This window comes from Hyperoodon ampullatus (assembly GCF_949752795.1).
Source record: "Hyperoodon ampullatus genome assembly, chromosome: 13".
Lineage (NCBI taxonomy): Eukaryota > Metazoa > Chordata > Mammalia > Artiodactyla > Ziphiidae > Hyperoodon > Hyperoodon ampullatus.
In genome coordinates this window covers 43,444,241-43,459,042 of record NC_136926.1, presented here as the reverse complement: position 1 = coordinate 43,459,042, position 14,802 = coordinate 43,444,241, and the positions used below count along the sequence as shown (strand labels likewise).

Below are 14,802 nucleotides of genomic sequence, written 5' to 3'. Positions count from 1 at the left end.
GGATTCCTCCTTGACTCCAAGGGTCAAGGTTGGTCAAGAAGACTGCTGTGAGCACTTTTAAGATCTGAAGACTTGATGGCATGTTTTTCACTGGAGTCCAGATTCTTTTTCATGCTAAAATTTGGAATTAAATCTCACAGGAGAATAAAAAGCAGTAGCAGAAGTTCTCACTTCTATTGCTTGTGTAACTCTCAATACTGTTTAAATCTCCTTGAGAGCTGTCATCTTGGTGAGTAAGTAAGATATTAAGGTCAGTATGTCACAGTTGGTGGACTTCACAGATGGCCAGGGCACGGTAGTGGGGTCCCCAGGTTGACCAGGAGGAACCTGCAGTTCCCTCACTCCTACCCTCAGGCTGCGCTGGGGGCTCGGTTCTGCCCTCAGAGCGACCACACCGCAGCTTGGTTCTCAACACCTCAAACCGAGCAGTACCTCCTGTGAGACAGGAGGCGAAGCAGGTGAAATGAGATGATGGGAGCAGAGGGCTGCTCCCCTGCAGGGAGCCAGGCTCCTGTAGTGATGGGGTTGCTAGGAGACGACAGAGTAAAGCAGCAGCCCCTTCTGCTGACCAGCGTCCAGGTCATGTCTCCCACCTGGCCCGAGTTTCTCAGCACGGAAGGTAGACGATCCAGCTAGGGACCCACTCACACTTTCTCACCCCTCCACGCTGTTTTCTGTGGAAGTCTTGAATAATGCTCCAGCTGTTGATCTGCAAGGACAAGCAAAGTGCCAAATAAAGCAGCTCTCCTGAAGTCGTGCCCTCCTATGCTCCGTCCCGAGGCCTCTGGAGGCCCTCGAGCCCTGGGCTCAGGCATTGGCTCTCCTGCAGGCACCGGGCACCGCCTGCCAGCTCCAGCCCATGGAAGGAAGGCGAAATGCGTGTCAGCTGATTAAAATGTTCTCAGCCAGCGTGTCTGGACAAGTGTCCACGTACCTCACAGCCAGAGATGATTGTGGCCATAGCTACGTTTAGACATAATACTGACCTGCTTGATAACTTTCTTCCTGAGCTGCTGCTTCCCCGTCATCCTCTTTTGTCCTCCCAGTCAGTGGCTTGTGTGTGTTTTAATAGATATTTTTTTAAGACAAGAGAAAAAGAAACCACGCCCAAAGACTGGGTGGCTACGTTTTAGAAGTGGACTAGTTTCCTTTCCTGCACATCTGCCTTTCGGGAGCCCAGGCCTGAGGCGCTCTCACTTTGTTTGCCTCTCTCACTTTGTGATGGGGGCACCGAGGGCTGGTGGAGGGCAGTGCGTCCTCCATCGGCCTCCCCCAAACCATCACCCATCCCGCAAGTTTAGGTAAAAACAGCATGCGTGCCCTCCAGGTGCCCATCCACCCGCTCTCCAGCCCCACCTCCACCACGGCCCTGCCCCTCCCCCTCCTGTGAGAAGTTCTGGAGCTGCCACCGAAGGTGACAAGGAGCATAGGCTCCTGGTGAATGGTGCACAGCTATGCCTCCCTCGCCTCGACCCATATAGGCGTTCCATCCAGCGGCCATAAAGTGGATTCTCACAGACACAAACTGTAAACACCCAAAGGCATTTTTCTACAAAAAGAGAAGAGTCTTGGTGAATCCTTTCACATCCTAGTTTTCTCATCTGCAAAATGGGAATAAAAATGGTTCCCAAGTCACTGGGCCATTATGGGGATTTCATGAAAGCACTTAGAAGGGTCCCACCTGCCCCTTAATACCTTTAGCTCCTATTATAATCACTGAATGAATGAATGAATGAATGCAAATTGAGTCTGTACGAAAGTGTCATATAAGTGAAAAATTTACACCCAGATTTGATTATTGAAGTAACAGGGGTGAAAAATTCACCTCTCATATGTGGACATTTTTGGCACCTTATGTTTGCATTTCACACTGTGAAATACCTTTTTTTTTTTTCAGGACTACACTTTGTTATATGAAGAGGCAAAATATTTTCAGCTTCAGCCCATGTTGTTGGAGATGGAAAGATGGAAACAGGACAGAGAAACCGGTCGCTTTTCAAGGCCCTGTGAGTGCCTCGTGGTACGTGTTGCCCCAGACCTCGGAGAAAGGATCACGCTCAGCGGTGACAAATCCTTGATAGAAGAAGTGTTTCCAGAGATCGGCGACGTGATGTGTAACTCCGTCAATGCAGGCTGGAATCACGACTCAACACACGTCATCAGATTTCCACTGAATGGCTACTGTCACCTCAACTCAGTCCAGGTATAGTGTCGTCACACACTGTGTGGCATCGAATGTTGCTCTTAATGCTGTTATCTTGCCTTCATGTGGTACCTTTCCTCCAGAGAGCTGGAGAACCCTCACATGGTTGGGGGGCGTCAACTGTTCACCCCTCTACAGCAGTCATTCAGTCATTCCACAAACATTTATTGAACATCTACTGTGTGCTGGGTGCTGGTATGAGCACTGGAGATACAGAAGGGAAGAAAACAGACAACAGCCCTCTTTTCGTGGAAAAGAGGGAATTATATTACGGGACTGGGGGTGGGAGGGTGCAAACAATAACCAACCTCAATGATGGGCAGGTAGTGAGAAGAGGATGCCTAGGGCAGGGTATCCTGGCAGGGGGAGCAGAGGGCGCTGAAGCCCCCAGGGTAGGAGCACGTGCTTGACATACTGAGGAGTATCAGGAAAGCCAGCGTGGCTTGAAGTGAGTAAAGGTGGGGGGGTTAGTGCAGAGCCCCCCCAGGGACAGATGGTGGAGTGCCCCACAGAGGGTGGGAAGAGCTCTGGGATTCTTTGTTTTGGTTTCTTTTGGGTTTGGTTCCCTTGCTTGTATGAGTCAAATGGAAAGCCATTTGAGGATTTCGAGCAAGAGAGTGACACGTTGTAACACGTATTTGAAAGTGAATATTCCAGCAACAGGTGGAAACCAGGGGGAGCAAGGGGACCAGTTAGAAAACTGGTCCAAGCAATAACTGAGGAGTTTCCGACTCTGAATATCTATTTTTTTTTTTCTTTTGGCTGCGCTACGCGGCATGCGGGATTTTAGTTCCCCGACCAGGGAGGGATTGAACCCGTGCCCCCTGCAGTGGAAGCACGGAGTCTTAGCCACTGGACTGGCAGGGAAGTTCCAAAGTAATTTTGTTTGTTTGTTTTTTGTTTTGGAGGCACCGCACAGCTTGGGGGACCTTAGTTCCCTGTCCAGGGATTGAACCCGGGCCCTCGGCAGTGAGAGCGCAGAGTCCTAACCACTGGACTGCCCTGAATATCTTGAATATAGAGCTGACAAGGTTTTCTGACAATGGCTCTGGGTTGTAGGACAGAAGCAAAGATGACTAAGATTTTTGATGGAGGAACTGGGTGAATGGAATTAGTATTTTCTGAGATAGAGAAGTTTATGGGAGAAGAAGACTTAAGGGCAGAATTCAGAAGTTTGGCTGACAAGGTGTGAGGGGCCACGTGCCTTAGACGATGGTGATTGTGGTCACCGTCATAACTGACGTGTGCCAGCCCTAGGCCAAGCGTTGTCCGTGCTTGTCTTCTTACACCAACCCTAACAGGTAAGCACTGTAAATTCCCTGTCTTGCTGATGAGAAAACGGAAGCGCACCTGGGTCTTGACTCCAGGTCTGTGTGATTCAAAATGATTTGAAGTCAATGGAGTGAGGGTTTGGGGGCTTTTCTCTGTCTTTTTAATTGGAACGGGTCCATGGCTTTATTCAGTATTGAGCCAACAAAACCTCTCCCCAAACTCCAAGACTAGAAGCACCCACTCTACCATTCTGCCTCTTGAGGACGGTTTCACAACTATTTATCATTTTAAAATTTTGTGACCAGGTGTCTGAGAGTAGAGTAGCAGGAAACTGGCAGACGCTGAGCCCTGGGCGTGCCAGAGGGAGGCACGCACCCCAGTAGGCAGCGGGTGGCGCCTGGGCTGTGCAGGCCCGGAGTCGCACCCTAGACCTGTACAGTTCCTGAGCGGGGCCTCAGAGATTTAGAAAAGCCTCTAGAGCCCTGAAAGCCTTTGCCCTCCTCCCCGCGCCCTGCCCCGCCCCCCGCCCCCAGCTCTCTCTAGACAGCATTTCATGGCTTCTCTAGGGCCCCATCCCTAGGGCCACTGAATAACTATCAGAAATTCACAAGCCTGACACGTTTCCCAGTCATTCGAGTCTGATCAGATGTGGATTTCCATCTGGATTAACTTCGTCATATGACATGGCCTTGCGAGCTCCTGCCCCATCTAGAGGGCAGGCACCATCTTCTAGGCGTTCAGAGGCTTTGGGATAAGGCACAGGAGCCCTGATAGCTACCCAAGTGATTTTAATATTTCCAAATGATCACTAACTTTAAGGAACTTTGCTATTAACGAGTTGTGGCTTAAAAAGGAATGGTCAAGGAGCATAAGCTATCTGCATTACACTGGAATAAGCTTTACCATCTTCAAGGTAACATTGGATCATATTGAATAATTATCAAATGCATATTAGACCCTCTGGGGAGGAAGCTTAGGGACTTCCTTATATTAGCAATTTAGCGACCTAACAACACTGAAAGACAAACGATATCAGAGTTAAGTTCTTTATTCTTCAGCTTCCTCTACCTTTGTAATTTCTCTCCTGATCAAGGCAAAAAAATCCTTTCCAAGGCAGTGGCTTGGCCAAGTAGGCTGGGGTGTTTCTTGCTGACGAGCTACATTCCTGCCTCTACTGGGGAAATCTCCTGAGAGCGAGCTGTTCACCTTTTTATTCACCTGCCACCAAAGCACATTTTAATGTGCTTGATTCTGAACTTAGAGATTGTTTTCTTCATAGTGTCGTTCTGCTGCCTGGTGTGCATATGCATTGTGAATTTATGTACAGAAGTAGACACTGCAGGGAAGAGTGTTCATTTTGTTGCCATAAGGACTTGTTTCTTTTTTTTTTTAATTTGCCACCATTTGAGGTTTTAATTTTTAGAATGCATACTCTTGCTTTCCCATCTCATCTAGTTAGCTATTTTGCAAAATAGCAGATTATATTACATGCAAAAGTAGCCAACCAAAAAATAATAATTCAAAAAAAGACATAGTAAGGATTCACTGTAATTACATTTTGAGAGTTATTTGGTAACATTTCACTTTGTTCCAAAAATTTAAAAAATTTGAGCCAGGCGTTTTTTCTAAAGTTATGATTGAGTCATCTTGCCTTTAGAGTGGTGTAGATATAATTTAATTACATCCAGAATCCTGGCAGGGAACATTTGCAAGTCTAATATTTGTTGGATTCCTAAAGAAACAGAATGCTCTAGATCAGTTTCCTGTATTTCTGCGTATCTGAGAGTTGCAGGAAATGTTTCCTGCATTCAAGAGTGTCAGACAAGTAGTGACAAACCCAGGGATCTTTCTGGCATTAGGTATTTGATTTCAAAGTCAGATTATATGGGTTATGTTTGTATGAGAAGTTTAGAACACCTTTACTTTTGGATGTTTTTCTAATGCAGATCATATACAACCATTGCATTTATTCTTGCCTCCCTGGATACACCCAAGGCAATAGAACTACTTCAAAGCCACAAACTTGAAAAGCTGTAGATAAACCTCGACTGTCTTTAATAGTCCATTTCTTCTGCTGTTAAAATTGCATCCGTCTTTCAAGCTGAAATATATTAACTCAGTTTCATGAAATTTGAACAATGGCCCCAGTCAAGAGTGAATGAGTTGAGGCTGAATCACCGATGGAGTAAATTCAGATACTATCACTGTCTCTCCTTAGTCTTTATCATCTCATCGAATATATGTTAGTGGTAAATGAGCTTTGAAATGTGAACCCTCTCTTTCTGTAGAGAAGGTGGAGTTGCACATTGCAAAAACCATGGGATTTGAGGCCAAAGAGACCTAAGTTGGAAATCCAATTCCATCACTTACTAGGAGTGAGCCTTAGTTTTCTCATCTGTCAAATGGACTAACTCCACCCATTATGCAAGGTGGTTGTAATGAGTAAATGAACTTGGCATGTGTAAAGCTAGGGTGTAAAGGAACATTTTAGGTATTAAAAGCGTTTGCTCGCTCCCTCCTGCCCTGTAATCCAGACTTTTGTTTGAAAGCAGAGAAACAGAGAGATTTAAGGGTTGGATAAGATGAACCAGAGCTGCACATGATCTCAAGCTTTGGAACAGTCTTTGGGCTGTTTATGTGGCCAAAGGACCTAGCTCACCCCTAACTGCATGCTTGTATCGGTCCCTCGCAGGTCCTCGAGAGGTTGCAGCAAAGAGGATTTGAAATCGTGGGTTCCTGTGGGGGAGGAGTGGACTCATCTCAGTTCAGCGAATACGTCCTGCGGCGGGAACTGAGGCGGACGCCCCGTGGACCCTCTGTCATCCGGATAAAGCAAGAGCCTCTGGACTAAGTGGACATATTTCTTATGCAAAAAGGAGAAAACATACACAACAAATAATGCAAATAAGAAAGGGACATTTATGTGCAGTTGGGACAGCAAACCAAGTCCTGGACCTAAAATTGAATAAAAGACACATTTATATCCAATAGAGACCACACCTGTATTCATATGGGAACAATTGGAATAGTGATATCCTCAAGGTGTAAAAAATATATAAATATATATATATATGTCAAAAGGTAGGAAATGCAAAAAAAGAAAAAAAGGTGGTAGCTACAGTTGGTGCTGTGATGGCCGTGAAGTGTCCTGGGCCTCCCAAGGCCTCTGACCAATAAACAAGCCACAAGCAGTGAGGACGCATCTTCTTACAGTTTCCATTGCCAACAGCCATCCATTCATTCTTTTTCCTTTGTCCTTCTTTTTCCTTTTTTAAAGAAACAAGAACACTTAGAATCGCATTTCTTTGCATATGGAAGTTTCATGTCTCTTTTTAGACGGGGGACTGGGCAGGACTTCAAAAACAACTCTCATGAGCACACTGCGTTCGAAAGACGTTAGACATGAAATTTTAAATATAGTTTGTACAGAAGTCACACTTTTTTGTCCGCCTCACAGATGTGAACATGACTTTGTTTTTAAACCGATCAGTTTTGCAAAGGGGCCAGAATTATTACTTGTTAGAGTTGCTCCAGTTTGAGTCTGCTGCTTTCCTACAATTTTTCAAATTTTATAATGTATTAAATACAATAAACTCTGTTTAAAAAATAAGGTCTGTGTGAAACACACGTGTTGGGGTGAGGCGGTATTAAAACGAAATTTTTCTATTTTAAAATTCTCTGTGTCGAACATTAAAAAGAGGCCTAAAAGCTGAGGCTGGTGTTGAGATCCAAACCCACTAAAGGATAAGGATGTCGACCCTCCTTCTGAACAGTTCTGTTACTGCTCAGTGTTAGGTCGGGTGCTTTGTTATTCTGCATTGGTTAGCAAGATAAACCTTCCTTCCTGTGAGTTTACAAATTTCAGTTCTCTCTTTCTGCAGAGCGAACCACGCCCAAACTTAGCAGCTTATAATATTTTCTTCTCTCTCTTGATTGTGTGATCCTCCTGTGTGGATTGGCCTGCATGTGATGTCATCTGGGGCGTGACCAGGGCGCCAGTCCCCACTGGCTATGGGCCTCTTCATGTGGTTTGGGCATCTCCCAGCGTGGGAGCTAGGTTCCAAGAGGGAGGAAGGAAGCCACGGTTCCCCGGAAGGCCAGGCCTGGAGCTACTCAATGCACTTCTGCAGGAATCTGTTAGTTCAGCAGATACAGAGCCAGCCCAGATTCAAGGAAGGGCAGGGGATAAAAATGCACCTCCTGTAGGGAAGAGTGCCAAAGAAGTTGAGCCAAATTGAATCTACCATAACACCTGTCCAAAAAAATCCAAAAAGTAAGGCATTCATGGCTTTGGAAGAAGTAGGGAAAAATCTCAGGGCCAGAATGATCGCTTTCTTATTAGCCAGAGAGGCGAGAAACCGGAGATGTCAGTACCACTTTGGAATCAGGCCCTCAGCTTTTCCAGGGTATTAGTGATTCTGAAGACGACTCTGTCAGCGCTGCCACCACCTTTCTTCCTTACTTCCTCTTCCTCATTCCAGACACTCAAAATAAACCTGGCATGATGATAAGATTGACAGGTAAACTATAATGTGTTTCTGAGGCAGAGATGTTCTTGTGGTGATGCACCATTTCCATCCTGAACTTTCTTTTTCTAAATTAAAAAGTCTATGCCTGAGGACACTAGTAATAAAAATATTTGGGGCTTCTGAAACTAAAGGTAAGCTGTTAATGGCTCCAATCACCCCCCTGAAACACAGAGGCAGCCCAAACACTGAATTACTCTAATGACTGCCAGCCAGGCTTTCACGTGGTTGTTTAATTTCCCCTCATTGGCGACTAGTACACACCACTGTATCAGATGGAGACAGCCAGGGCTGCTCCCACCGGCTGCTTGGTCATCCGCGTCTGCTGAAAGGAAAACAAAATTGCTCTATGATTTTACTGGTAATCCATTCTCAGTGGGTAAAATTTCCTAAAAGCAATAAAGCAAGGGCCCCACTTTGGGACTTTCTGCTGGTTATTGTCATCAGTGAACATTTACCCAGCACTCTCTCTGGGCAGTTAGTATTGTCCCAATCAAACACTCCACAGAATTATGTGTACTTTGTTCTTTTCTGAGCTCTTATGCCCATTTATACAACTATAACCCAGTTGTGCATTCTTTCTACAGAAACTCCAATCCATTTCAACAGAGCAAACACGTCAGATGTTATGTTCATGTTTTTAGGTCTTACAACGAATAGATTCCCAGACACCAAAGTACTTCAGGAAAGAGCTGGTCAATCAAAATATAATTGAGTTACAATCTTATTTTTTTCCCCTACGTTTAATTATCCAGTATATAGGGTTATCCATACTTCACCAGTTGTCCAAATAAGGATATTTATAGCTGTGCTTATTTTCCCCACAGAGGATGGGATCAAGGCTCAGCGCTGCATTGATTATCAATGTCTTTAGACCCTAATTTAGAAAGATTTTCCCTTTTTTTTTTCTTTTTCTTTCTTTCCTTCTTTTCCTGTCTTCCATGACATTGGTCTATTTGGAAAGTAAGAGTCAGTTGTTCTGGAGTTTGTTGCACAATCTAGATTTATCTGCTTGGTAGAGTCAAGTTAACTTTTTTGCAAGAATACTGCATAGGGATGTTATTTCCTCATTACATCACATCACAAGGGTCTGTTTGGCTCGTAATGGTGATGATAATTTTATTTATATTTTTTGTTTTTATTTTTTGTTATTGTAGATCTTATTGCATGTCAGTTGTGGTTTTTCTTTGGTGGCGGTAATTCTGACCACTCAGTTGAGGTGACAGTCACCAAATTTCTCCAATGTAAAAGCAGTTCGTCCCTTTGCAATTAATAACTAATCTATGGGATGAAATTGTGAGATTGTAAATACCCTGTACCTCAACACACTTTCACCTGATGGTTTTAACATTCATTGGTAATCTTCTCCTGAATCAGTCATTACCTTGGTGGTTATAAAAGTGTACTCTTAAAAAAGCTACTATTGCCTGAACCTTTGGTATTTGAAATAACCATTTTTTTTTGAGCAAAATACATTTCTTTAGTCTAAGTCACACAAACTATAATCTTTGACCTGCTCTTTACTAAGAAGTATTTTTAGAAAAAGTAGAATGAAGCAAAGCCAGTTCTTAACTGGTTTCTAAATATTAGGTGAGTTTTCACATAGTAATAATAATCGCCATGCACTTGATGTTTTCTCTGCCCAAGGCACTGTGCTAAGTACTTCACCTGCACATAACTCACTGAATCCCTATGACCACACTAGAGGTTGTATTATCCCCATTTTTCAGTTAAAGAAACTATTAAGCCATCAAGTAAATGATATGATAAAGGCTAATGTTCAGTTAAGCTTTCTAAGGAGGGCCCAAAACAAAGCATTTGAGAAAAAGTAAGTTTTCATGTTGTAGTAGGATGATGAAGAAAGTAGATTATTAGCTAACAGCATTTTCTCCTTAGAATGGAGATGTATTCCTATATTTAAATATTTTGATCATCCCTCACAATATATTGGGCTCTTGGTTTTGGTGATACTCTGAGGATTGCGACATGGTTTCTGCCATGGGGTACTGGGGGAGAGGGTGTTCCCACACATCAAGCAGCAGAATTAGGGCCTGTACCCAGCTAACCACAGTACAAGGCACTATGGATGGGCGTCACATTTACAAACCAACGATTATAGAAATGCCAGATGATGAGGTTCACTTCTGGTTGGGGAAATTAGAAAAGCATCACAGGGGAGGTGGCACCTGAAAGATGGGTAGGCTTTCACAAGGAAGGGGTATAGAGGGAGGGCGGAGGCTCCAAGCTGGGAAAGCAGGAAGCAGGTTCAGAGAATGCTGTGGATGCAGCTGGCTTAACTGGGATGTGAAACATGGCAGAAAACGACAGTGGACTGGGGGTTATCTTGAGTGCCAGGCTGGGGGGTGGACTTGATTCAGCAGCTTTTGGAGGATCATAGGAGGTAGGCACTGTGGATATTCACCTATGGGGTCTGCGGTGGAGTGGCTGGAACAGTGTCGGCGTGAGGGGCAGTTGAGTGGCTGTTTTTCCAGTTTATCCATTTATGACTACTAACCAGGTTAAGAGCTGAGAATTCAAAGATGTATGAGAAAATAAGACATCACCTTGGGCATCAGGGTGACAAACTCAGATACCTACAAGGGCCAGGTGAGTCTCAGAAATTAGGAAGCAGACAAGCAGGAACACGTGCGCCCCATTCAGAGGGGCAGCCCCTCCTCCACTGCAGCAGGTACTCCAGCAGAACAAGAAGCCTGTATCCTTCAACTTCTCATTTTTCTAGAAAACCTGGAAATCTAGATTTTTGTGTGAAATCTCTAGCTGTGAATGTTAGAACAAACTCATTTTTTTCCCAGGTGTACAGACCAAGCAAGACATCTGCAGAGTTTGTAGCTCTGAAAGTTATGAAAACAATAAAAACAGTTTTAGACATTCTAGAAAAATTCCATTTGGGTAGAGTCATAAGCGATGGCACCAGAACTAAATTGTGTGAGAACATGACTTTTATAAAATACGGAAATTTAAGGCAAGCTTTCAGTCATACATCATTTGATCATAAAGATTTAAATCCTGGCGTATAAATGCCAATAGCGATTATAAGCTACCTTCATTCCATGCTTTCCACATGCCAGGCAGTGTGCTTGGGGTTTTACAGATGTTCTTCTGTCCTCATACTAACTCAAGGAAGTCGGCATTATTATCCCAGTTTTACAGAGGAGAACATTGATATGTTAAAAAAAAAAGTGCCAAATTCCAGAAGACACTTGGAACAACACGTTCTCACACACACACACACACACACACACACTCACACACACGTCTGATGAATACCTTGGACTCAACTCTTTCTTGTTTTCTAATTCATGCAAAAAATGATTTTTCTCTGTCATTGGCAACTTCAGTAAGTTCGTCATAAAGGCACTAGACAAAAGTGTCGCTGCAGTAACTTACTGGCTCTAGGGTAGGAATTACTAAGCCCTGAGAAGTGTTTTCTCTGACTTTGTAACCATCAAGCAACTCTTCTCAATAAAAGCTTACATTGATTATGTCCCGGCTCCCCCAACTTGCCCGCTCTTAAGACACACAAAAGGCACTTGTTAAAGTTACAGTTTCCAGTCCCTCTCCCCAGCCCCCAATCTCCCCACGAATGTCTTGAATCTCAGTCTCCAAGTGAAGAGCCCAGGAAGCTGTGTTTTAACAATGCCCATCACAGGTGACATTTCGATCAGGCAAGGTTGGAAATTACTGGGTGATATCACTGTGTCCCTCAACCTAGACTAAGAATAGTAGATGAGAACCTTCTGCGGGTGCTTTTGTGACTTGCATTCTTATGACTTCGTTGATGTTGGTTAAACAATAGTTGGCCCCTTCCATTGATTTGAAGGCCAGATTGAATACTTCCAGTGGAGTTAGTGGGGGTGGGGAAGTACTTAACTGAAATTTAACCTGAAGGCCCTCATCCTTTCCTAATTAGGGAGAGAACTACCTGATCCTGCAGAAATTGTCTATCAGCTACAGAATCCTTTCACCTCCTTTTAACAAGCTACCTGAGGTTTGAATGAACAGAAACCTTACAGGAGAGAATTACCACAGCATCTGCCACGTGTAAAAATAGCTAACTACAGGTGTGCAGGAATCTGACGTTTCCCATATATTTTAATTTGTGTGAGTTTCTTTGAAATTTAAATGATGATTTTTCAACCTTCAGAATTTGAAGAGGTATGTAAATCTATAACCCTAACCAGTTTAACACAAAAGCCCTTTGCATATGCTTAAAAAATGCTAGATTCAGGGCTTCCCTGGTGGCGCAGTGGTTGAGAGTCCGCCTGCCGATGCAGGGGACACGGGTTCGTGCCCCGGTCCGGGAAGATCCCACATGCCGCGGAGCGGCTGGGCCCGTGAGCCATGGCCGCTGAGCCTGCGCGTCCGGAGCCTGTGCTCTGCAACGGGAGAGGCCACAACAGTGAGAGGCCCGCGTACGGCAAAAAAAAAAAAAAAAAAAAAAAAATTGCTAGATTCAGAGAGCTCAATGTGACTGTATTTCCCATGGCTCCAAGTTCATTCTCCCTCTCCCCACCCCCTCAGCTTCCTCTTTCTCCCTCACTCTCAGGGTGAAACCCAGTGTTTCATCACTCCTCACAATCTATCAGATCGTGCTTGTCAGAATTCGGAACAGACAGTACAGGTATTAAGTTATACTGTTGACTAACAGGACTAAAAAAGCCAGAGCAACGCTTGCTGTGCATTCCACTCAAACTCTGGAACTTGTCTCAGAAAGCCTGTTCCGGAAGCTGAAAACCAAATCTTTGTCACAGAAGCCTCACCTTAGTTGGAAAAGAAGCAAGATCAGTAGGGACAGTTGATTAAATCAACTGAGGCCCCAAAGGATCATTTAAAGATCTGCAGCTTGAGCCATCTATTCGATGCCACTGGTTTTTTTGGCCACACCAAGTGGCTTGTGGGATCTTGGTTCCCTGACCAGTGACTGAACCCCCTGCCCTTGGCAGTGAAAGCGCAGAATCCTAACCACTGGACCGCCGGGGAATTGCCTCCACTGGTGTTGCTATTAGTCAGCAATAATGGGCAACTGGATTGGCAAGAGAAAATGATGGGAGATGGATTGCTGGGGGCCCTTAACGTTTCAGTTTTGCATCCATTATTGCTCTGTATTTGAAACGGTATTGTGTTATTTAAAATACTGTTGTCCTATAGTCTTATTCTCACATATGTGGTCTCTTAATATCTATAAATACCAGAAAATTCAGAGTTCTGTTAAGTAGGTTGCGTATTCATGAAAATAATTCAGTTATAGCTCTTACTTTAAGCAAAGTAGATGTATTTCTACAACAGAACATTGACCTATATAATCTTTTCCCTACTGGCATCATAATTGCAAAATCAGAGTTATTTCTCATAGCTCCAGAGTCAGGGGAACTACATACACATCCCCACATCCTTCCTTCCTGTAGCTTTTTGCCTCTGTCCAGTCTGCATTAACCATCCTTCATCCCCATGCCCACTCCTTAGATATTTTCTTCCAAGCAGAGATAGTCAAGTGATGGATCAAAATATGTCCATACAATCACTAAAAGCTTTTGTGTTAATATTTAAAATATACAAAGGAAGTGACTTACCTAAACCCAAAACACTGACAAAGCGGGTGGTATTTCGTGGGGTCCATGGGAAAGCCCTATGGCAATGTGAAGCCAGGTCACTCATTTCTCAAATTCTCACTCCAAGGTGTGAACATCTTTTTCTGTGTGTTACTGCTCTTCTTGGGCTCCTGCCTCTCCCTGGGTGATCTCATCCATTGATGGCTTCCCCATCACCTATGCTTCAGGCCCAACTTATTCCAGAGCTTCAGGCAGGGTAGGCAGCTGCAAGGACACAGTGACAAGTAAGCTATGGTCCTGCCATTCGACTTTAGTTAGGCAAGTGAGTAAGATGTAATCAGATCACTTCAATATACTCTGTCATAGCAATGACAGATGTAGGGTCTGTACAATGTTTCCCTTTCACTATCCAGAACTGAACTTATTTTTTAGCCCCAGCCCTGTCCTTTCTCCTTTTAAATTTCTTATCTCAGTTCAAGATGCTCTCTTCCATCCAAACCAGGCATCCATTTCCTGCCCTCTCCATTCTAGTTGGCCACCAAGTTCTACAGAAAGTATCTCCTAAACATTTCTCAAATCAGTCTCTTCCTCTCCATCCCTACTACCACTTCTCAATGTCATATTATCAACTCCTCTTCCGTGGACTATTTCCATAAGATCTTAATCGGTTTTTCTGCCAGGAATTGGGTGTGTCATCCCCCAAATGCTTCTTCCACTTTGCAGCCTCTCACTCCCCTGTTAAAAGCCCAGCAATGTCTCCTCATTGCTTTCAGAATCATCTTGTTTCCTTAGTATGGCATCCAAGGCTCTCCTCGACCTAACTCTCAGCCTCATCTCCTGCATAAGTACAGGAGCTTTTAGCTCCCCCATGTGTCTTATTGTTTTAAGTCTTCCTGCTTTGAAATATATTTATCATCTTATTTGCTTAATCACCTTCCCCTCATCCTTGAAGATTCCCTTTACCTATTGCCACATTCCCATGGGCGCTTCAGCTGGGCGACCCTTCTTTATGGTCCTAAAGCATCCTATTTGTACTTTTATTATGGCACTGATCACATAATACTGAAATATTTATTTACATGTCTACATCGAATGGCCAAACTTAAGATCGTCAATGGGAGAAATCTGACTTATTTCTGTCACACCTAGTGGATGCTAAAGAAATTATTTGTTGTGACAGATGAAATAAACAAATGAAGTCTATTATTCCTAGAAAAGGCAGAGTCTGTGT

The 14,802-nt window shown here is 44.0% G+C and overlaps 1 protein-coding gene and 1 long non-coding RNA gene across 2 annotated transcripts in view; one reads left to right on the top strand and one right to left on the bottom strand.

Moving 5' to 3' along the window:
* Positions 1-6,416, top strand: part of KCTD1 (potassium channel tetramerization domain containing 1) — an 88,442-nt gene extending 82,026 nt beyond the window's left edge. The window contains exons 4-5 of the mRNA XM_079717964.1: positions 1,898-2,203; positions 6,168-6,416. Coding sequence (XP_079574090.1) covers positions 1,898-2,203; positions 6,168-6,326 — 465 coding nt within the window. The 3' untranslated portion in view covers positions 6,327-6,416. The remainder of the gene's footprint in view (positions 1-1,897; positions 2,204-6,167) is intronic.
* Positions 6,417-6,570: 154 nt separating this feature from the next.
* LOC307062232 lies at positions 6,571-13,615 on the bottom strand. The gene is made up of 3 exons (XR_013811212.1): positions 13,593-13,615; positions 8,266-8,323; positions 6,571-6,741 (listed from the first exon to the last, which is right to left on the bottom strand). It is a non-coding gene; the product is annotated as an uncharacterized lncRNA (long non-coding RNA).
* Between the last annotated feature and the right edge of the window lie 1,187 nt (positions 13,616-14,802).